At 45.7% G+C, this 24,061-nt stretch overlaps 1 protein-coding gene across 2 annotated transcripts in view; it reads left to right on the top strand.

Moving 5' to 3' along the window:
* ABCC4 (ATP binding cassette subfamily C member 4 (PEL blood group)) overlaps positions 1-24,061 on the top strand; it is a 207,886-nt gene that overhangs the window by 39,305 nt on the left and 144,520 nt on the right. For both annotated transcript variants that reach the window (XM_082859518.1, XM_082859517.1), the window contains exons 2-4: positions 4,624-4,734; positions 5,270-5,390; positions 17,233-17,457. In XM_082859518.1, the coding sequence (XP_082715644.1) occupies positions 4,624-4,734; positions 5,270-5,390; positions 17,233-17,457 (457 nt within the window). The remainder of the gene's footprint in view (positions 1-4,623; positions 4,735-5,269; positions 5,391-17,232; positions 17,458-24,061) is intronic.

The raw sequence follows: 24,061 nt of genomic DNA, 5'->3' as shown, positions 1-24,061 counted from the left end.
TGAGGTCCCTTACTTGTTAGTTCCAACCAATACTGCTTCAATCCCTTCTGAACCTTAGGAGGTGGTCAGCATGAGCAATATTTTACTTGTGATTCCTTGTTTTATTCTCAGTGTTAACTGAATTGCGTGCAAATGTGTCAAAAAATTTTTTTTGGAGGGGAGGGATAAACTGGGAGACTGGGATTGACATATACACACTACTATATACAAAATAGATAAGTAATAAGAACCTACTGTGAACACACAGAACTGTGCTCAGTACTCTGTAATGACCTATATGGGAATAGAATCTAAAAAAGAGTGGATATATGTATATGTATAACTGATTTACTTTGCTGAACAGTAGAAACTAACACAACACTAAATCAACTCTACTCCAATAAAAATTAATTAAAAAAATTATTTTTGAGGAGGTGATGAGGATGGTTACCCATGCACAGTAGTTGTAGATTCTCAGTCTTGGTTGTAGCGTGGGAAAAAGTATTTGGAAGACAGTGTGGTGATAAGACAAGGGACACTATGAAGAAGTGAAAGGAGGGGATTAGCTGGTGGGAGGAAAGGGAGATAAGAAAGCCAGGGGTGAACCAGAAAAGGCCTGGAAGCTCGGAGGCAGGAAGGCTCTGCAGTGCCCACAGCCTGGGAGGACTCTGGTGGACCCCAGGGTAGAGGGTATGGAGGGAGCTGGGGGCACGCAGCTTGCATTGCTGCTTCACTTACAACAGGAAGTGGATAAAAAGAGCAGGGATGAGAAAATGGATTTTGAGCAAGTTTTAAGAAATGGGGGGAACTTCCCTGGTGGCGCAGTGGTTGAGAATCTGCCTGCCAATGCAGGGGACACGGGTTCGATCCCTGGTCGGGGAAGATCCCACATGCCACGGGGCGGCTAGGCCCGTGCGCCACGGCTGCTGAGTCTGCGCTCTAGAGCCCGCATGCCACAGCTACTGAAGCCCGTGCTCCACAATAAGAGAGGCCAAAGCAATGAGAAGCCCGCGCACCGCAACAAGGAGCGGTCCCCGCTCTCCGCAACTAGAGAGGGCCCATGGGCAGCGGCGAGGACCCAATGCAGCCAAAAAAATAAATTGATTAAAAAAAAAAAAAGAAAAGAAATGGGGAAAGTTACAGAGGAAAGGAGAGAAGATTCTAGCTTGAACATTGCCACCCACGTCTAATTGGATTTGGCTGTGGGCCACTCCAGGAAAGCCAGGGTGGTGACCCGTTTCAAGATAGTTCATCAGCACTGTGGGTGTTCTGATGTCACGCTGGATAGATTCCAGTGATATCTGTGCCAGGCACCGTGGCACGCGAGGCCCATGGAGATCCCACATAGCGCGTGAGTTGTCATTGCCTGGAGGGAGTTGTGGTCTCTGGTGGGACAGTTAGGAGGGAAGTGCTGCTGTGGATGAAGACTTGTGGGAGGTGGGGGGAGGAGAGAGTATCATGGTGGCGAGGACGACTCTTGGGTTGGAACTGGGCTGAGGGATGGCTGGTTTGGCAGTGGTCTCAGTGCTGTCAGTGATAAATTGGGGTCAGGGTGCCAATTGACTCAGGTCTCCATGTCCAACTGTTCAGGTGGCGACACATACTTTAGGCTCCCGTCAGTGAGCTTGCCATCTGATGGAAGTGAAAACCTTCGTGCCTTGATGGTACCCAGATTTGGGAAGTGAAGGGATTTGTGAGGGTCCTTAAATCAAGAGCTATGGGGAAAGACATTTGCCTAATTGAGCAACTTCATCTGTTTTCTGCTGGGGCCCACATGGGATTCCTCAAGATCGCTGTCATGGTGACCTCTGCTCTTTGTCTGATGGGACTTTGTAGTGTTCAGAGCAACACTGATCCTTTCAGTTGATGGCTCAGCAGCCCAGGGAGGTGTTATTATCTCCAGGTGTTCTCCCCGTTTGCTGGAGGCCAGTACTGAGAGGTCATGTGGCTAATTCAAGGTCATGCAATCAGAAAGCAGCAAAGTATCATTACATTTTTTAAAATTGTGGTAAAATGCATATAAAGTAACATTTACCCTCTTGACCATTTTTAAGCATATGGTTCAGTAGTGTGAAGTACATTCACATCATTGTGCAACCAATTTCCAGAACTCTTTTCATCCTGCCTTAGTGTGTCATTAAACACTAACTCCCCACTCTCCTTCCTTCCCGCCCTGGCAACCACAGTGCCACTTTGTTTCTCTCTGAATTTGACTAAGTACTTCATTGAAGTGGAATCATACAGTATCTGTCCTTTGTGAGTATACCATTTTACACTTCCAGCAGCAGTGTGCAAGAGTTCCAGTTTCTCTACATCCTTGCCAACACTTATTTCCCTCCCTCCCTCCCTTCCTTCCTTCCTGATAACAGCCATCCTAATATATGTGAGGTGGCATCTCATTGTGGTTTTCATTTGCATTGCCCTGACAATGAGTGATGTTGAGCGTCTTTTCCTGTGCAAGTAAACTTTTAAAGAGGGCCTTTCAGGGTAAATCCCAGTGTTAATTCCCTGAGCGTTTTCGGGAGGGAATAAGTGTAGGATAAATGGGAAAACATTTTTCAAACCTGTTTAGTGGTGATGCTCGCAGATTTATACTTTTACTTTGGAAGGAAATTGAGACCTAGAGATATTAAGGGTCACGGAGATGCTGAACTGGAGTGGAGAAGGAGATGGGGGGGACAGTTGAGGCCCTGGGGCCTCAGTACCACCGAGGGACTAGAATCCAGTCTTCTGCCTCCTGGTCTGGGGATCTTTAGAGGTGCCAAGCTACCAGGGTTAGCAAAATCTGAAGCTCAGTCTCTCTTACTGCTTCTTTAATAATTCATAGACATTCACTTATTCAACAAAGAATTCTTTAGCATCTCCTTTCTACCTGTATTGTGCTAGGAATAACGCAATAAAAGAAGTGTGGGGCTTCCCTGGTGACGTAGTGGTTGGGAATCCGCCTGCCAATGCAGCGTACACGGGTTTGATCCCTGGTCCAGGAAGATCCCATGTGCCATGGAGCAACTGAGCCCGTGCACCACAACTGCTGAGCCTGCGCTCTAGAGCTCAAGAGCCACAGCTAGAGAAAGGCCGCGCGCAACAACGAAAACCCAACACAGCCAAAAAAAAAAAGAAGTGTGGTCTCTGCTTTCATGGGTTATTATTGTCTGGCCTTGGAAATTTCCTTACTCTGGCAAAGTGAGTAGAATGGTGTTAACCTTTGGGCTGTCTCTGCGTATTAATCATTATTTAAATAATGCATAATGGATTTGGATAATGTTTTTTTTAGCCCTTTGTATAGTTACTGTTTTTTTCCATTAATAATAAGTAATTTGTAGAGAGGTAATGTGAGATTATGTAAATGTCATGGTTCACACAAGCTTTCATCCACGAGGTTTAACTTCCATTGATAATTTTCTGACTCCATTGTTCCTTCTATATTTGTTTGCAATCTAGACTGCAACAGTTTTCCCTTCTCTCCTGTTCATGAAGCAATAAAGTCATGGATTCTTTTGTTATTTAATGGGTTATAATTCACTGACATTTATTTAATACCTAAAGTATCCCAGATTTGGCTAGCAAGAGCCCTTCAAGCCGGCTTCTCTGTCTTTTGCACACATCCTTGTGATTACTTTAGAGCTTCCTTATTTTAGGGTGCAAGATGTCCAGGCCCATCTTGTACTTTCTCTGCCGTTGGTCCTGGCCTGTCGATGGTGATGCTGTTGCTGGGAATGCCTGGGGCTCTACTCACCTGGACCTGGTCTAGTTCTAGCAGCCCGCACAGAAATTTCCTCTTTTGGGGCCCATGTTGTGGCTGGACCGGCCCTTGTGGTTCTTAAGATTGTGAGACATGTCTCAGCAACAACCAAGAGGGAGTTCTGAAATGGCAAGATTTATCACTCACATGTCCTGAAGGGTACAAGGCACACCTGAGGTCACACAGCCCCAGAGAGAGGGGGAGAGGGAGGGAGGGAGGGAGGGAGGGAGAGCACGTGCACGTGGTGAGCTTTTACCTGCACTTCTGCCTTGTTGGGGTCAAGGGCTGGGTGCATGTCAGGCAGGCACTTATGATGAAAAAAGCTAATTGTCAGGTGCTGACACACACTGAACCAACCTTGGAATCAGCCATTGCTTCAAGGAGCGCTGGTTCCTCTTAGGAAGGATATTAAAAAGGCGAGATCTGGGTGAAGGGGACCAAAAGGCACAAACTTCAGTTATAAAAGAAATAAGTCACGGAGATGTAATGTCCAGCATAGTGACTGTGGTTAATAATACTGTGTTATTTGAAAGCTGCTGAGAGTTGACCTTAAAAGTTTTCATTAGAAGAATAAAAAAAATTATTACTGTGTATGTTAAAAAACAAAACACCAAGATCTGGAGACTTGAATGCTCCCTGCTACCAGTGTGTCACTTCTTCCAGGGCCTCTCAGCGTATAGAGTTGAGAGAGAGAGAGAGAGTGTGTGTGTGTGTGTGTGTGTGTGTGTGTAAACACACATCTAATTTTCTTCCCCCATATCTCTATATATTTAAAATGTAGACGTATTTCTGTAGGCCTCTTTAATTTTTAATTTTTTTAAAGACAAAGGCCGTCGATGTGGGATTCTAATTGGACAGATGTGTAGATTGGATATATGTCACTCTCCTTTAATTTTTAACAGGTGGCTAAACCCCTTGTTTAAAATCGGTCACAAACGCAGATTAGAAGAAGATGACATGTACTCAGTGCTTCCGGAGGATCGCTCCAAGCACCTCGGGGAGGAGCTGCAGGGGTGAGTAGCAGGCGGTGAGGGGGAGGGGAAGGAGGTTGAGAGCTTCTGCGTGTGGCAGTGGTTTGGAGTGGGCTTTACCTTCCTCTGGGTTCTCCTGCAGCCTCCTCACCCATGACATGGCACGCTCACCTGCCTGGGGCCGACCCTGGGCTTAGCCCACTTTGGAGGCCGGGGGGACCCGTGTTTCCTGTGCGTTTGTGGAAGGGGAGCCAAGGCCCTGGATGCTGAGCTCTGTCCCCGGAGGTGGTGTCCCTGGAGGAGGCTGTCTGCCCTCTTGAGCTACTCGTGGTGCTGTGAATACAGCAAAGCTTGGAAGTAACTTGTTTCCGAGACTGTGACTGTTCCCCTCAGAGCCTGTTTTTCTGGTCCTTCAGGGTCTGCACCCTCCTCTTTCCGGAGCCCTGCAAGCAGTTAACCAGCACTGATGGGACAGCCACAGAGTGCCCTGGAGTGAAGGCCTATCTTCCGCTCTGCCACCTCCCCTGTTTTACCCGTGGCAGGGCTGTTCTTTACTGTGCTTGGTTTCTCATTGCAGGTACTGGGATCAAGAAGTGTTGAGAGCCGAGAAGGATACACGGGAGCCTTCTTTAACGAAAGCGATCATAAAGTGTTACTGGAAATCCTATTTAGTTTTGGGGATTTTTACGTTAATTGAGGTAAAAGCTGTTACATACAGCGCATTGCTTTTCGGTGTGTGTGGCTCAGTAATGAGACGGATGCGACGGGTGGGGAGAGGCCAGTCGTTTCAGGTCCGAGGATAAACCTTGTCTAGGAAACGTGTAGCCCAGCGGTTGTATTTAGCTTTAGAATGGACAGGTCCTTAGAAGGAGTGGACCTCCAGGGGGTTGCTATTTTTCTTTTAACTGATTAAAAACATAGTGTCGTGGAGGGGTGGTGCTGAAAAGGAAAGACATACTATGTTAGGATGTTCTCGGTGCTCAGTATAACTGCTGAAAGTGATCCTTGACCAAAAGAAAATCCAGCAAAACCTCAAAGAAGATGTGCCCTGGGCTTTGGAGAAAGTAAACTTGGACCTGAGCCCACGACAACATAAGACATTTTACAGATGCTCAACAAATAACTGTTAACTTGACCAGGTCACATCTGATAAATGCTTTCCTAAGAAGGTATCTTCACCTTTCCCCTTCCAGCGGAACAGAACCCGTGGCCCTGCATCTGGGTTGGAGCTGCCCAGAGCTCGGAAGAGCACACCCTTCGCTGGGCTGGCCCTTCCCAGCGGGCCGGACACTGAGAGCCAAAGCCCCCCACGGGGAGGAGCTCCAGCTTCACCACGAGTTCTGTGCACCACACGTTCTGGTTTCGGTCCCTGGCTGTGGGAGTGGATTGCTGGTTGAAAGCAGAGCCTTGGTAGTTTGCAGAGGGTGTAGGAGGGGGATGTGCAGGGGAGAACCTAAGGCAGAAAGCTGTGAGGTCAGTGACCACCATGACCCAGAAGGTTCTGGGTTAAGATCCCCTAGTGAGACAGTTCTCCCTGGGGGCACAGTGCCAGTTGGCCTGCCTATTCCGGCTGCAGCCTGCTGGAGGTCTGCTGCAAATCCACTTGGGTGGCTCGTGCTCTCTGTGGTACCTTAGTGCTGCCGTAGGGACAGGGCCAGCCTGTGAGTGTGTGAGAGCAGGAGGGATAGAAGATGCAGTTGCTATGAAAGAGTTGTTTTAGGTGGAGAAGGTGAGTTGTCATAAATATGGTTTTATTGGGGGTGAGATGGGTCTGCTAGGTGGTTTGTAGGTGGCAGGTGTGGCTCTTTTTAAAATTTTTATTGGAGTATAGTTTCTTTACAGTGCTGTGTTATTTCTTCTGTACAGCAAAGTGAATCAGTTAATGTATACATATATCCCCTCTTTTTTAGATTTCCTTCCCGTTTAGGTCACCACAGAGCATTGAGTAGAGTTCCCTGTGCTGTACAGAAGGTTCTCATTAGTTATCTCTTTTTTGCATAGTAGGGTGTATATGTCAGTCCCAATTTATCCTGTCTCCCCCCGCCCCCAATTCCCTCCTTGGTGTCCGTAAGTTTGTTCTGTACCTTGTGTCTTAATTTCTGCTTTGCAAGTAAGTTCATCCGTACCATTTTTCTAGATTCCACATGTACGCAACATTATATGATATTTGTTTTTCTCTTTCTGACTTACTTCACTCTGTATGACAGTCTCTTGGTCTCTCCACGTCTCTGCAAATGGCACAATTTCGTTCCTTTCTATGGCTGAGTACTCTTCCATTGTGTATATGTGCCACATCTTCTTTATCCATTCATCTGTCGACGGACACCTAAGTTGCTTTCATGTCCTGGCTATTGTGCATAGTGCTGCAATGAACATTGGGGTGGATGTATCTTTTGTAATTATGGTTTTCTGCGGGTATATGCCCAGGAGTGGGATTGCTGGGTCACATGGTAGCTCTATTTTTAGTTTTTTGAGGAACCTCCATACTGTTCTCCATAGTGGCTGTACCAATTTACATCCCCACCAACAGTGCAAGAGGGTTCCCTTTCTCCACACCCTCTCCAGCATTTATTGTTTATAGGTTTTTTGAGGATGGCTTTTCTGACTGGTGTGAGGTGATAAATCTCACTGTAGTTTTGACTTGTATTTCTGTACTAATTAGTGATGTTGAGCCTTTTAAAATGTGTTTGTGGGCCATCTGTGTGTCTTTTTTGGAGGAATGTGTGCTTAGGTCTTCCACCCATTTTTTTATTGTGTGGCTCCTGTTTAAAAGGCTTTGTTGTCCTGAAGGGCACTGCGGGCAGTGGGTAGTGGGGTAGGTGAAGCCTGCCCCACACAACTGGAGAAACCAGAGAACTCTGTCACCTCACAGGTGACTGGATGGTCCTGGGAGATTGAGTTCTCGTTGATGACAAAGGTGGCTTGGCCATTGTGCCAGAGGGTGGGGACATCTATATGGGGCCATGTTCCGTCTTTGAGAGAGCACTGACCACCTAGATACTGCCGTGGCCTTGTGAAGGGCAGGGTGGAGATGCAAACCCATGTGATTTCCTCAGGGGTTGGAGAGGGTGCGGGAGCCCCTCAGTCTGTCCCAGCCCTTCTTTGACCTGTGTACAGCTGTCCCAATGATGGTGTTTCTGCATAGTCACAGTAAGTCTCTGTTTGAAATACAGGCAGCAAGCTGGTGTGGACTGTGTGTGTAGGATTTCCTGACCTCACAGAGCAAGCGCTCATGAATTCTGCTTGTCCGGAAACCCTGGGGCGTCGGGGTGTGCCTGCAGCTCATGCCGGGTGCCTGGTTTGGGGTGAGCAGAGATGAGTGGCCTCAGGGTTTCGTGTTGGATCGTATCCTGAAGCAGGTCTTTCTCTGCTGTCCCTGGTTCTCTAGTTTCTCTTTGGTACCAGATGCTGAAGAAGGTGAAGGCAGGTGGGTCTCAAAGCGTGGCCCATGTGGCTGGGTTTGAAGCGAGCTGCAGGTGTTTCATGCTGTCCTGCACTGTTGGTCCCTTGGGTGGGGGTCACTAAACTTTAGATGGATCCCATCCTAACATGAGCTCCAGGTCTTTGCTGTGGCAGCTTATGGGAGAAGCAGACACAGAGGGAGAGGCCGCAGGACCTGGGGTTCTTCCTGAGAGGGAATCGGCCGCACTGGGGTGCTGGGAGCTTTGATTCCAAAGTTGTCCAGCCCCGGTAATACTTCCTGCTAGGGGTCCAGGAAAACCAGACCTGGGGGCTGCATAAGGTGTAACTGGTAGAGCACTGGTCCCTCTTTCAGGAGGTTGGTTGTTGGGCAGTCATGGCAGAAAAGCGGGGGGTAGAGGACCTGGCAAACGTGCGGGCTCGTCTCAGTAGTAGTACTAGAAGTACTAGTAGCAGTAACAGGGGCTCCTACTCAGTAGCACTGGTGGTGGCGACTGCAGTACTGTTAGTGTGGCAATAAAAATATTAAGTTCTTGAAAAATACCATGTATCAGAACTGCTGTAAGCACTTTATATGTGATATTAGTATTATTTCTTTGGCTGAGTCAACAAAGTCATAGGTATTATATTACCCCCATTTTAGAGAAGAAGATACAGAGTGCTAAGTAGTTACACAGTGTGCCTGGGGTCACACGAAGCATAAAGGACGGACTGAGGTTCCATCTCGGACGCTCTGACTTAAGAGAATGTCCGTCTCAATGACTGAGCTTGTCCAGGGTCAGGAGGGCTTGTCTTGAGAGCTTTGGTTTCATGGTCTCAGACACATGCATCCTGAACTTGGTGTAAGGATAATAAATAGTATGCTAAGGACTTCCTGGAGCAGGAAGCCAGATGGGAACATAAATGAGGGCGGAGTCAAGGCGACCACACCTCCTGGGTGAAGACGTTACTAGGGCTTTGACACTAGCAGCAGTGTCATGCTGTACTTAGATGGACCAGGAGAGGCCCTTTAGGAAACCACCTTTTACTCGTTACCGGCTGTAAGTGGATGAGGTTGTGACTCTTCCGGTGACCCAAGTTCTAAACAACCATCCACACTTTTACGAAACCATTCCAGATGGGCTCCCTGAGATGGGCCGGGGGAAGGTAGTAGGTCTTGGATGGTGGCTACGGTGGGACATTGATAATCTGGGCACAGGTGGAGTGTTCCGTGCTGTTTTTTAGTAAGAGTGCCCGGTTGCTTGCTGAGAGCTCGCAGAGAACTTGCACCCCTGTGAATATGCGGTTGCATTTGCTCAGCGAGAGTGAGGATCCCAGGTCGGTTACTGGGGTGTGGAGCAGTTCTCCTGTTCTGTTGTCTGAATGCACTTTCCCACACACAGGTGTGCCCCGGGCCTGAGGTCCTAGGGTGATAGCTGGGTAGGAGCAGCTGGACTGGTGAGGATAATAAGTGGCAGAACTCATGCTGGTTTACAGTATAACACTAGACAGTGGTCTCTCTTCCCTAGGTGAGTGTTGTGACTGGCGTACGGTGCTCATTCTAAATTTGTGTCCTTAGGATAATAACTTGCAGAACTCTTAGTTCTGATGGAATGGAGTTCAGGGAGTTGAGGGCCATTAAAGCTCAAGGAGAAGTAAACATCGAATTTTATTGGCAGTCAAACGAAGCCTGAAATCCAACACAAATATTCCTGTTTTCCTAGACTTGCTGTTTGACATACTGCTGTTTTGGAGAAGTTAAAAATCATTCCTTATGACAGAGCTAATAAGGATCTGTTCCATTTTAAAACTCATTTTCAGGTGCTGTTTTGGGTTTTCAGTGATTAAACCTACTGAGTTAGATGCAATAAATGTTAGTTAAATAATTGATTTTATGAAGCAACTGCCCATTTTGTGATCATCTATGCTGCTTGCTGGTCTTTGTATTTTATTTTATTTAAAAAAAATATTTATTTATTTATTTGGTTGTGGCAGGTGAGCTCCTTAGTTGTGCCATGCGAACTCTTCCCCCCCACCCCCAACAAATTTATTTATTTATTTATTTATTTATTTATTTATTTATTTATTTATTTATTTTTGGCTGCGTTGGGTCTTCATTGCTGCACACGGGCTTTCTCTAGTTGCAGAGAGCGGGGGCTACTCTTTTGTTGTGGTGCGGGGGCCTCTCCTTGTCATGGCTTTTCTTGCGGAGCACAGCCTCTAGGTGCTCGAGCTTCAGTAGTTGTGGTACATGGACTCAGTAGTTGTGGCTCGCGGGCTGTAGAGCGCAGGCTCAGTAGTTGTGGCGCATGGGCTGAGTTGCTCCGTGGCCTGTGGGGATCTTCCCAGACCAGGGCTCGAACCCGAGTCCCCTGCACCGGCAGGTGGATTCTTAACCACTGGCATGCGAACTCTTTTTGGGGGCATGCATGTGGGATCTAGTTCCCTGACCAGAGATCGAACCTGGGCCCCCTGCATGGGGAACGCAGAGTCTTCACCACTGCGCCACCGGGGAAGTCCCTGGTCTTCGTATTTTAGATAGTGGAAGATGTATACTCAGTACTCCGTCCTGGATTCTCTAAAACACAGATGTTTCTTCCTTTGTGACCTCCAGCCCTCTTTTAATTCCTCTGGTGCACAGAGTGCCTCGTGGATCATCCATGATTCCCATGGAGTGTGCTGTGACCACCCACAGTGCAGGCAGGGCCTCCCCCGGCACTACCGGCAGCACCAGCGGGAAGAGTCAGGTGATTCCAGCCCAGGGCGAAGCTTTCGGGATTAGGATTTTGAAGTATGAAAACCTCTGTCCTCTGATAATTGAGGAGTGATCATAATGCTTGGAGAAACAAGTACCAGACTGATGTTGAACATGGAGCTCTTGCAGGCCGCCCCTAACTAGAACAGAACAACCAGCGAGTTCCCAGCACGCCTGGCTCCTGTGTGCACCTTCCTGGGGACCGCAGGTGGGGAGGACGGGTCTCTGCCTGCCCAGGGCCCTCAGGTTGGAGAGGAGGAGCCTGAAGCCTCTGCCTGGGCCAGAGACGCAGAGGCTGCCTCCCGAGGTCATCGGGGGCCTTCTCCCTGAGAGATGAGGTCTCTGCCCGCTCGCTGGTGTGTGAGTGGGGTGACCTCAAAGAGCAAGTGTGGGTTCGCCCAGTCCCTTCCCCTGAGAGGGGAGGAGTGGCCTGAGGGGTTATGTATTATTCCCGGGACCCTTAGAAATGGCCCCCACCTTACCCTTAGCAAGGCCTCATTTGGCCTTTTTCTGAGGCCACTTTTACTGATTGTCTCTGGTCCAGGTGGAGCCTGTATGAAGGCACATGTTTGTTTAAACTTACTTTGGAACTCATCTGATGGATTGGAAGTAAGCAGAATCCTCCGCCTCCCTGAGAGCTGTACTGGGCCTTTGCATCTATTTCCCAACACTTCCTTCCACATGTCTCTCACTTCCACTCAACCCAGAAGGCTGAGGATGGCTACTGGTGGTAAAGATACTGTGGGCCATGAGCAGCCACTGAGGGCCACACAGCAAGGGAGAGGCAGAGGGAGCATTGAGCAAAGGATATGGGGGACCTGCAGAGCAGCCCCGCTGTGTGCGCCCTGCTGGTTCTTGAGTGTATACATTAGCCGTTAGATATCAGTAATACCCACAGTGACGACCTTGAGTCATAAATGAGGGTGATGCTTTTCAATCAATTTTCTTTCCTTTTTTTTAAACATATGTAAGTTTTTATTATAACAATTAAAAGTTTTTAAAAAATTGGAGCATGATTGACTTACAATATTATATTCGTTTCAGGTATGCAACGTAGTGATTAAATATTTCTATACATTACAGAATGATTACCCCCATAAGTCTAGTTACCCTCTGTCACCATAGAAAGTTTTCCAATATTATTGACTATATTTCCTGTGCTCTACGTTACATTCTCTTGCCTTATTTATATTATAACTGTAAGACTATACCTTTTAATCTCCTTCACCTACTTCACTCATCCCCCCACCCTTCTCCACCCGTCGTTTTTTAAGAAGTCAGGCAAGTATGTGACTCATTTTTACAAGACTGCATTTATAATGGTTCAAATTTTAAAAATCTGCTTAGAACCGAAACTTTTTATTACTTTCCAGAAAAGTTGGCTTTTATGAATGACTTCTCAAGAGTGCTTGTTCTGCTATGATCGCCTGTAAGAAGCAATGAGTTTTCCAACCCTTTGTGAAACCAGCCTCTGCCATTCAGAATAGAACAGGTCTCTTCCCAGAACTTCGGGATGATAAAGTGATCATAGCTTACACTTGTTTTTATGCTGGTTTCAGAGCACTTTGAGCTGTTTGTTGTATTGCATTTAGCTGTCCCAGGATTCCTCTGAGGTAGACAAGGCAAGTATTTCCACAGACAAGGCCCTGGAGGTGCAGGAGGGCACATGATGGGCTTAGGGGGTCATGTGACTTGCAGGTGGCAGACCTGGGTTCTGAAGCACAGCGTTCTGATTCCTAGGCCAGTGTTCTTTGCATTCTGTCCTGAGGCTTCCTCTCCCACCACAGCTTCCAGTGAAGGCTCGCAGAGCCAAGCCTGTATGAGAACTTTCTTTTCTGAAAACAGCTCTGTGCTCCTCTTTCAGCTGCTTCCTGCAGTGTGTTTTTTTGGTTTTTCTTCCCCCCACTGAAGATTTTTTTTTTTTTTTTTTTTTGCGATATGCGGGCCTCTCACTGTTGTGGCCTCTCCCGTTGCGGAGCGCAGGCTCAGCGGCCAAGGCTCACAGGCCCAGCTGCTCCGCGGCATGTGGGATCTCCCCGGACTGGGGCACGAACCCGTGTCCCCTGCATCGGCAGGCGGATTCTCAACCACTGTGCCACCCGGGAAGCCCCCCCACTGAAGATTTTAAAGAACATTTCAAAAATAGAAAAACAGAATAATGTTGAAAGGTAGCAGAATGCACCACCCTAGAATATGACTTTCTGGAGTGAAGATTATTTTGAGCTGACTGTATTTTGAGAAATAGACACAGGGACATTTACATTGGTAACTCCATTTGTAAGGGCTTCTCCTCTGTACCTGGAAGAGAAGGTTGGCTCTAAATCACAAAAGAATCTTGTCAGTGAAGATTGGGTTTGCATAAGGAATCCAACTCTGCCTTTCTTAACTTGTTTACTCTGCCTTTCCTAGTAACCTCTCATAAGGCTCCCCCCTCCCCGCGTTTAGCTGGAACCTCAGGACTTGTGTTCATATAGGTTTTTCTTGGAAGTACGATATGTCTCATGGAATTCTGATTAAAACCCTTGGTGGTACTTGTAAGTCATTCAGAGCAGATCTGTAGCCCCTCTAGACTCAGATGCCATGGTGATGCAGGAGAGGAAGATAGCAGATGTTTACATGAGGTTAGTTTCTGCATCCAGAATCTTCCAGGGAGAGGGAATTTAAGGCTCCATCCCTCATCTGTTGAACCTAAACCAGTTCCTGGAGGCTGGGCCTCAGGCCTGTGAGGGCTCTTAACTCCTCGAGGTGATGCAGTCACAACGAAGACCACTGTGGAACAGAGGAGTGAAGACAGATACAGAATCCTGGTGGTGGTTATTTCTCCAGATCCACTGCTTTTCCTCCTTAGCCTCTGTATCTTTCTCAACTCTAACTTGGTCACTTCTTCCCCAGTTTCTAAAAATTAACTGCCTATTCATTTCCCCCCAAGCTCACTCATTTGTTTCTTTGTGTGTTAGATGGTTTCTATTTCCTGTAATTTTTTTTTTCCCCTCATGACTCAGAGATGATGGAGTTGGGCAAGAAATATTTAAAGTACATGGGGGAGGGACTTCCCTGCTGGTCCAGTGGCTAAGACTCTGTGCCCCCGCTGCGGGGGGGGCCCCGGGTTCGATCCCTGGTCAGGGAACTAGATCCCTCATGCCACAACTAAGACCTGGTGCAGCCGAACAAAATAAATAAATAAGGAAAGAAAGAAAGAAAGAAAAAGAAGGAAAGAAAGGAAGAAAGAGAAAGAAAGAACATAGAGGAGAAACTAGAAAGAAAGAACATGGGGAAACATGGAGGAGAAACTGTACCTACTGGGGAAGTTCTACCATCAAACTGTGTAAGAAATACCCCTAAGAAGTAAGAGGTGGGGTTAAATGTGAGGTGCTTTCAGGAGGCTGAATACGAAGGACTCCACCCAGAAATATTTGCCTGAGATACTTATGAAACGTCGAACATTGGGACTTTGTCGTATTATATTGGGTTGTTTTAAAATTCCTTTATGGTTTTGCAGTTGTGAAGAATTCTTGTGAAGGAATAAGAACTGTATTCTCAGTTGGTTCGTGGAAAGAATATTCACTGGGTCATAAGTTGGTGCCAAAGATGAAGGGTTTATTGGAGCAATTTTTGACCTTGTTCCTGCTTATCCAGAAAGTTTTCACTTGGTTAGTTTCAGGTTTGATGATGAATATTGTTTCAGTTGTTTTATTTCTCACTAGTTGAGGGTTAGGCTCAGGAACAGACAGCAGTTTGGAAGCTTTGGGCCATGGACTGGCATTACTCTTTTTTTTTTTTTTTTAAAAGATTTATTTATTTAATTCATTTAATATTTTTGCTGCATCGGGTCTTAGTTGCGGCACGTGGGATCTTCGTTGTGGTGTGTGGGCTTCTCTCTAGTTGTGGCGTACGGGTTTTCTCTAGTTGTGGAGCACAGGCTCCAGGGTGCGTGGGCTTTGTAGTCGTGGCGTGCGGGTCCCAGAGCACACGGCCTCTAGTTGAGGTGCACGAGCTCAGTAGTTGTGGCACGTGGGCTTAGTTGCCCCGCGGCACGTGGGATCTTAGTTCGCTGACCAGGGATTGAACCTGTGTCCCCTGCATTGTAAGGCGGATTCTTTACCACTGGACCACCAGGGAAGTCCCTGGCATTACTCCTTAATGAGACTGTTTGCTCAATTGAGTTATTAAAGACGGTCTCAGTGAAAAAATCATGACGCTTAGGCAGTAGTGACCTGCCTTTATTTTGTACTCTTTTTTGCTGAATTTGTTGCATCTGTCGGTATTCTCTTTGGTGGGTTTCCGACATTAGGCTCAAACGGAGAGCTGAGTAACAGGGAACGGTGATCCCCAAAGATAAGTTTTAGGCAAGTTTGGGACGGCAAGTGTTACCACTGGGCTTCTGGTGGAGAGTCCCAGGTTTGTAGGTTGCAGCACCGGGCTGCCCTTGGCCATACCCGGGCTGGGACTGCCCGTGTGTACCGTTTGACATTCTTGCTTCTCTGTGTAAGCCTCCAGATTTCCATCTCAGTAAATTCTAAACAGTGTGTTTTACCATTTACTGTATGAGGGACTCTTCCATGAACTCTTAGTGCCTCTAGGGGTGAATGAAGGGGCATGCTGAAAATGGAACAGTGAGCCTTTGTGTCCTTGAGAGCCGATTATCTTGTTCTCATCTGATGATCTTACTCATCATGATTGTTCAGCTAAACAGTGTTCCCTTACTTGTCTGTAGTAGATGAAACCTTCCGTGACCTCATGGAAGGCGAGGCAGCTGGTGCAGCCTGTGAACATGTGTGTAGAGCAAGACAGGAGGGTTGGGGTTTGATGTCACACCGATTTGAGGGACGGGGACAGCTTTCTGTAGATATCCTGATTGGGTACTAGTTGGTTGAGCAAAAAATGCATGTTAGTTTTTTTTTTTTTTTGCGGTACGCGGGCCTCTCACTGCTGTGGCCTCTCCCGTTGCGGACCACAGGCTCCGGACGCGCAGGCTTAGCGGCCATGGCTCACGGGCGCAGCCGCTCCGCGGCATGTGGGATCCTCCCGGACCGGGGCACGAACCTGCGTCCCCTGCATCGGCAGGCGGACTCTCAACCACTGCGCCACCAGGGAAGCCCTGCATGTTAGTTTTGTTTCGCGTTTGGAGTTTTGGAGTCTCCATCCCTTCCTCCTGTGTGTGGGTTCTTCAGCTTCAGACGGACAGAAGAGAGCTATCAAATTCAACCTGTCATTTGTTTACCATGTCTGTGTCAGTAAGGAGGGATTGCCTAAAAGGAAAAGCCGAGTTCCAGAACGATTTCCAAACTTTTGGCACGTTGTCTTTTGAGAAGTCTGTGGAGGAAAGGATGTGGAGGGCGGAGGTGTTTACTTTTGGTGACTTGAATTTGTGTTGAGTGTTTGGTTTTCCTTGATGGGGGAGAAGGGTAACTTTGGAGGGGTGAGTAGAGGGAGGAAGTAGGTTACCGGGTGGAGTGGCCATTTGGCAGGGTGGGCAAGTGTTGCTGTTGTGCCTTTAGTTTTGGGAAAGAAAATTGCTTTCACTAAGTCTTTCTCAGGAGGTAAGCATCAATGCCTCCGAACTCATTGGTTTTAGGATTTGAATTTTGGCCTTGGGGAATAGATGATTGGTAACATTTCTTCCAAACCAGCAGCTGCAGTGTATGGCGGATGGAGAACCATGGATGACATCACTTTTTAGCTTGGCTTCTGTCCTGTTTAATTTTTGACTCCAAGGAACATCCCGGCTTCTAGTGGGTAGAGACATATTCACACAGCGTCCCCTGGGGCTGAGAGCCTGCGAACCTCCCAAGCTTTGTTTCTTTGTGATGCTCCCTCAGAAGCTGGGCTCCATTTTCTTGATCTTTGGACATGTGGAGTTTGGGTTGGGAAAGAGTGGATGTGTTTATGCCAGTGTCTCATTTCATAAAGGCTCTTAAAACAGAAGGTGATGGCAAGAGCATGTCTCCTGTACATGAACCATCTTGACTTTCTGTTGGGCTGGGACGTTGAGAGTACAGGGGGCAGGGGCAGGCTGCCAGCAGGGCTTGTTCATACGGAAGCAAATTTCTTACCCTTCCTCAGCTTATCTTCAGCTAAGACTTACTTGGTATTTTGCCAAATGTTTTCTAAAGCACCGGTTGTAGTATTTACTGAGCATCCACAGTGTACGAAGCACAATGTACTAAGGCTTTATTGTCTTTGTAAAATTTTTGCTTAAGGTTAAAACTGTTGTCTGCTTGTGTTATAGAAGATAGTAGATATGTGGATTTTTCTTTTAGGTTAACCATGAATGTTGCATTTTGTCAAAATGCCTTTTTAACAAGTAATAATAAAAGTAAAGTTTGTGTTAAGAAAAACGGATTTGGCTTGTATTTCTAATTAAGGCTTTTTTTCTTTACTTTTAGGAAAGCACCAGAGTAGTTCAGCCCATAATTTTGGGGAAAATTATTGGTTATTTTGAAAACTACAATCCCACTGATTCTGCTGCTTTGTACAAAGCCTACGGCTATGCCGGAGTGCTGAGTGCCTGCACGCTCGTTCTGGCCATTCTGCACCACTTATACTTCTATCATGTTCAGTGTGCGGGGATGAGGTTAAGAGTAGCCATGTGCCATATGATTTACCGCAAGGTAAGTGTCACTCGGAACCGAAGTGTGTACCTTTCCTGAACTATCAGAAGCCTTTTGGGAAAGTTCTCTGTCAAGTAAAAACTGTATAACTAGTAAAAATTGTGAATCACTACATTGTACACGTGTGACTTATATAATATTGCACATCAAGTATACTTCAGTAAAAAAGTAAGAAAAACACATTGTACCCGGGAAAAAAAATTTTTTTCTTAATGAGTGTCCTCATTTACACCATACTACAGAGGCTTGGTATTTGCATCAAGCCAGTTTTGTTGTTTAAGCAAACCTTACAAAAATGTAATGAACAGATTTCTCTCAGGTCAGGGCTGCTTTTGATAACTTTCATTCACAGTCCACTGCATTATATGCAGTAAATTTGTAATGAAGTCTATAAGCACCCGTGTTATCAAGTTGATTTTTACTGTTTTCATGCCTAAATCTCATAGTGGTATTTATGGAGACTGTTGTTGTTCATGAAAACCTTTATTTACACAAAGTTGTATTTAATAGTAAGCTTCAGTGATTGGATGTATAAAGTTAAATCTAGGAGAAAAGAATGTATTTGAGAAAGGGAATGTTTATATTTTTAAGTGACCCATCTATTCATTATAATTATGTTAACTAAAGAAAAATGTAAATGGAATCCATGCTACATACAGACTCACTCACTGTGTTGTGGAGTTGTGATTGTTCATAACAGTATTAAAGAAAATAGATGTTGGGATAAAACTTGAAATTTTTCATTGTTTTTAGTAATTTTGGGGAGAATTTGTTACCGTTCATTCAAAGTCTTTTTCGTAATACATTTCCCTTTTTTCTTTAGTATGTATTATAGCAGTTTTAATAAGACCTGCTTTGATGTTTTCAGTGCTTTTGTATTGAGAAATGCCCATAGAATTATTCCATAGATTACCCTGGTCTTAACTAGTATAAAAGGAGTAAGGATTTCAGGTGTCTTTACAAAGGAATTGCCACAGATACACCAGTGTCAAGAGCTGAAGGGCTCTTTATAAACTTGATCCTGGATATCTCTTTTACCTATTTACTTTTTAAAGAATTTTCATTTGACTGTATTGTATACTTGAAATTTACTGAGATAGCAGATACACACACGAAGGACAACTACATAATGGACATGTTAAGTGGTTTTTCTACAGTAATTATTTCCCACTGTATATTTATATCAAAGCAACATGTTATACACCTTAAATGTATACACTTTTTATTAAAAAACAATTAAAATCGTCCTTGAAAGCCAAAACCAAACAATTTAAATTGAAAATTTTCACTTCTTTTACCTAGTTGCTACTTATTTAGACCTTCTGTTTCTTGGCAGTACTTTTCTTGGCAAAATGGAAGATGTGTCATCATCTTTTCTTTTCTTTTTTTTTTTTGCGGTATGCGGGCCTCTCACTGTTGTGGCCTCTCCTGTTGTGGAGCGCAGGCTCAGCGGCCATGGCTCATGGGCCCAGCCGCTCCGCGGCATGTGGGATCTTCCCAGACCGGGGCACGAACCTGTGTCCCCTGCATCAGCAGGCGGACTCTCAACCACAGCGCCACCAGGGAAGCCCTCGTCATCTTTTCTTGAGCAGAGTCTTGTGAATCTCGGGGGTCTGTGAACCCAGGGACCTGGCATCTCACTGTCTGTGTTTGGCTACAGCATCTGAGCCGGTTTCCTCCTGGGTGACGTGGAAATGGCAGTGGTGCCCGTACACTCTAGTCGGGGGTCTTCCTTGTCGTTCATCATCATCTTTGTTATTCTGTTGCACCTTCTACTATTTAGGAGATGGGTACTCAGATTCCCCCAGATTAGCTAGATGCTTGTCTCTCCAGATCATGCTTAGCTCCCATAAATAAATGGGAAATTTCACCAGAAGTGCACTGTGAAAACCTTTCATTAGGTCTCATGGTTCAGTCAAACAGATCGCTCTTTGCTGCACAGGTGAGCCATTGTCTACCAGTTTTTCTTCCTCTTCCCACTAACACTTGGCGTTGCCGTTGGGAAATCTGATATAATCTGGCACATTTGCTTCGATGAATGTAAACATGTCCCAAAGCCATTAATTTGCTGGCTTGATTAGGGTAAGAGAATTGTTCTTTAGGAAGTCAGCTATTGTTGGGATTATACCATAGACGTGACCTGAAATTCCAGAAACGTGGGAAAGACCAGTCTCCTCAGGCACAGCCTTACATCTAGGATCCTTTTTAGGAGTAGAAATTCGACACTTCTTAGCAGGTTACAGGTGGGCTAGTTCCTTAGGGGAAAAGCTGGTACTGCACAGCAGCTCTGAAAAGCCCCTCTGATCTTTGGGGTTTATGCACACCCGCCCCCCCGCCGCTAATCCCTGGTCCTGGGGAGAAATCAGGTTGGGTGTTAGAAATGGAATGGCTGCTAAGTCACAGTTGTAACTTTGAATGATCTTGTGGGATGTATCATATGTAAGGATGACTTGTCGTTTATCTACCTTTCAACTGCTTTGGTAAAATTACTTTTGATCACTGCTTTTTAAAAAAATTGTAGTAAAATAAACACAACATCAAATTGTCCACTTTAACTCTTTAAGTGCACTGTTGAGTGACATTAGGCACGTTCACATTGTTGTGCAGCCATCATCGCTATTCGTCTCCAGAACTTTTTCATCTTCCCAAACTGAACCTCTGCACCCTTTAAACACTAACTCCCCACCCCCTCTCCCCTCAGCCGTCACCGTTCTACTTCTCTCTGAATTTGACTGCTCTAGGTGTCTCACAGAAGTGGAATCATAAATGTTTGTCACTTTGTGTCTGGCTTACGTCATGTAGCACAGTGTCTTCAAGGTTCAGCCATGTTGTCGCAGGTGCCAGCATTTCATTCCTTTTCAAGGCCGAGTAATGCTCCATTATAGGTGTTGTGTATCCATTCATCTGTCAGTGGACATTTGGGTTGTTTCTGCCTTTTGGCTATTGTGAATAATGCTGCTGTGAGCATGGGTGTTCAAATATGTGTTCACGTCTGTGCTTTCAGTTCTTTTGAGTACATCCCCAGGAAGTTGAATTGCTGTATTATGTGCTGATTTTATGTTTAGCTTTCTGAGGAACGTCCGTACTCTTCCGCTGTGGCTGCCTCATTTTACATTCACACTTGATCACTGATTTTTCTGTCTAACTTGAGGACTAAATGAGAAGTTTCTATGAACTGTGACGCTTTGTTTGGAACAGTGGCTCCAGTTGTTGGTTTGTAGAAACAGCTCATGATGGTCTCTTCAGGTTCCTCAAATCTCTAGAGCATTTTTTCGAACTTCTTACCGAATAAGGGGATTGTGGAACACGGGCTCTGTTTTGTGTAAAGTCAGCAGACTGGCATTACAAACGCAGGTTCCTCAAAGCAATAGTGTTTTAAACATTATATTCACTCATTTGGGGAAATCGCCCCCAGTCCCTGGTGATATTCCCAGCGTGAGTTGCTATCACCTTTACAGTGAGACCAGTGTCTTAATTCCTGTCTTTCTTTGTTCTTGGTTGGGACAGAGAAGAAGGAGAACTCATCCGGCTTCAGATCTCAAAGGGTAACTTCCCCAGCTCAGAGCATGGGAGGTGGGCCCGGGCTGGGGGAAGATGGTAACTTCAAGCCAGCTGAGCCTGGATTGAAGACAGCTGTTGATCTCCAACCCCAGTCAGCAGTGAGAATGTATCTCCCAGTTTCCAGTCCTGCCCTTGTCTTCGTGCCTGCAAGTTACAGGTGTTCTGACCTGGGGCAGACAGCATGCTAATCTCTCTAAGCAGGTTGATCTTGTCACATGGCACAGAGATTTTACGTATTATAAAATGCATAGGGCACAGATAGTTTTCCTTAAGAGGCTCCTTAATAGCCTAGTGGACTGTAGGTTTCCTGACTTTGTGTGCAGTTTGTAGAGCTGCGGCCGTTCCCCATGGTGGGTCCTGACGATGGATGGTTTGCTCTGAACGCCAGGTAAAGCCAGAGCAGATAGTCATTGAGCTCACTGAGTGTTCTCTGCTGCTTGTTTACCCAGTGCAGACTTTCTTGCAGAATCTAATTAGTTCGAGCAGATTTCTTATTGTGGCTGAAATCATCCCTCTCTTTACTGTTACCCAAAGGATAGTTTGCAGGAGAGATTTGTCATTCTTTGTTTCAGCTTCTAAGATGAGTTGACTCCCTGCAAACACCCTAGTTTCCCTTTATCCTTTATTGTAGATCTGTCTTACAAGAATTTATGTACAGTTAATCCTGGATATTTGTAGATTTTGTGTTTGCGAATTCGCCTACTTGCTAAAATTTATTTGTAATTCTAAAAATCAATACTTGGGGCTCTTTCATGGTCTTCTGCGGGTGTGCACATGGTCTCTTAAAGTTTTTTTGTCATCTGACATGCATATTCCCAGCTGGGGTGAAAACAATGTGTGCCTGTTCTCATACTATGGAACAGATGCCCTCTTTGTGGTCAGCTTAGTGCCTTGCTTTCCATTTTTGTATTTTTTGGGGGGTGATTTTGCAGTTTAAAATGGCCCCTAAAGAGGGCTGAAGTGCTGTCTGGTGTTCCTTAGCTGAGAAGACTGTCATGTGTCTTATGGAGAAAATATGTGTGTGGGTGAGTAAGCTTGGTTCAGGTATGTGTTACAGTGCTGCTGGCTGTGAGGCCAATGTTAATGAATTTACAACAGCGATTAAATAAGGTTAAGTAGAAACATACGTTAGACAAGGTTATGTAAGTATTGAGATGGTGAAGATGTTACCAAAGGCTGCCAGAACCCTAGCCCTGTACTTCCCTCAGGAGCAGTGAATATTCACTAGTTGACATTCATAGTGACTGTAGAACATGACCATTGTCAGTAATGAGAATCGACTACTGACTCAAGGAGGTTGTTTCTATAGATCAACATCCTGCCTAGAGAAATATTCTTACTTACCTTAGATCTATTTTCAGTCATCTAAGTGATGTAGTTCTATTTTCAGTTTGGGGGGACATACATGCTCGCTGTATCCACACTATTTCTATTTCATGGTTTCAGGTAACCATCATCTTTCTGAGTGAAGGACCCTTTCTCTTTCCTTTAATCCTGTCTCTTAAGACTCCCTCCTCCTCTCAACCATTTTATTTCTTTTTCAGACACTTCAGCTCAGTCATATATATATATATATATATATATATACACACACACACACACACACACACACACACACACACACACAAATTTATTGATTTATTTTTATTTTTGGCTCTGTTGGGGCTTCGTTGCTGAGCGCGGGCTTTCTCTCCTTGCGGTGAGGGGGTTTCTCACTGCGGTGGCTTCTCTTGTTGCGGAGCACGGGCCCTAGGCGCGGGGACTTCAGTAGTTGCGGCCTGCGGGCTCAGTAGTTGTGGCTCGCGGGCTCTAGAGCACAGGCTCAGCAGTTGTGGCACATGGGCTTAGTTGTTCCGTGGCATGTGGGATCTTCCCGGACCAGGGCTTGAACCCACGTACCCTGCAGTGGCAGGTGGATTCTTAACCACTGCGCCACCAGGGAAGTCCCAGCTCAGTTACATTTTAAGATCAGTGGTCAGGACAGCAGGCATCCTTTCTCTCAGAGCCTAAGCAGGAAGTAGAAGGAGGCCTTCCAGGGTGCAGGGAGTGACTAAGTTTGCAGACTCCTCCGAGCGATGTCTGCTGTCCTGTGCGTAAATGGAGCCTGACTTTAAAAAAAATCTATGCACTGAGTGTGCTAAGTGTGAGCCGGGAAGGAAAGGTTCACCTCCTGCAGCACCTCCCTCTTCATCCCACCCTTCCAGTTTCATCTCCCTCTGAATTTGCTCCTTGGAGTGTGGAAAGCCGAGAGTAGAAAGCTTTGTCACTGCCTCAGCCATGTGATGTTGTGTTCATAGCTCTCAGAACTTTTGTTTTTATTTAAAGCTAATTCTGTTTCGGTACAGACAGTATATTGCTTTAAATTTAGACTGGACAATATGAAATGACAGATGTTCAACTGATTTGGGCTTATAAAGCAGCAATTTCGTAGGGTTCAATCTGATATCTTGCTTACTAGTCTGTGATTGTATTGTATTTTCTTTCTGAAAATATTGAGGGACAAGCATCTCGAGTATTGTTAAAGTGAAACAGTGTGGTATTTATGGAAATAGAGGGACTCCCTTGAAGCATGTGACACTTTGTTTGGACTTTCTCTTCTAATGGTATTTTCTAACTTTCTGACAAAACTAGAATGAACTAGTAATGCTTCTTACACTGTTCCACACTTTTACAATATTTTAAACACACTTTTTTCCTTCTTTCGCTTTTATTTCTGATATAAACTTGAATTGGATCTGTGCATTTTGTGAAGAGTTAATCTCATCGGGGTCAATGGCAGTTGTTCTGATTTGCTAGGGGAGAGCTAAGGGGAGCCGTTGGGTGAAGGTTTAATTTTCTGTGGGTGCTCCTAACAAAGCAGCTTAAGGAAGGAGAGGAGAGGCTGTTTGGTTTAGCTTTGTTCAAAGGGGATGTCTCTGCTGCTGGAGAGTAACGGGTGTCAGCTGTATTCTACCACCTGATAACTGTCTGCTGTGTGGGGTGCAGTGCAAGCTGGAAGGGAATGCTTAGCTCAGTGATTCCCAAACTGCTGCACGATGGATTC

Source organism: Leucopleurus acutus, assembly GCF_964270905.1.
Source record: "Leucopleurus acutus genome assembly, chromosome: 18".
NCBI classification, from domain to species: domain Eukaryota; kingdom Metazoa; phylum Chordata; class Mammalia; order Artiodactyla; family Delphinidae; genus Leucopleurus; species Leucopleurus acutus.
This window is presented reverse-complemented; position numbering and strand designations above follow the sequence as displayed.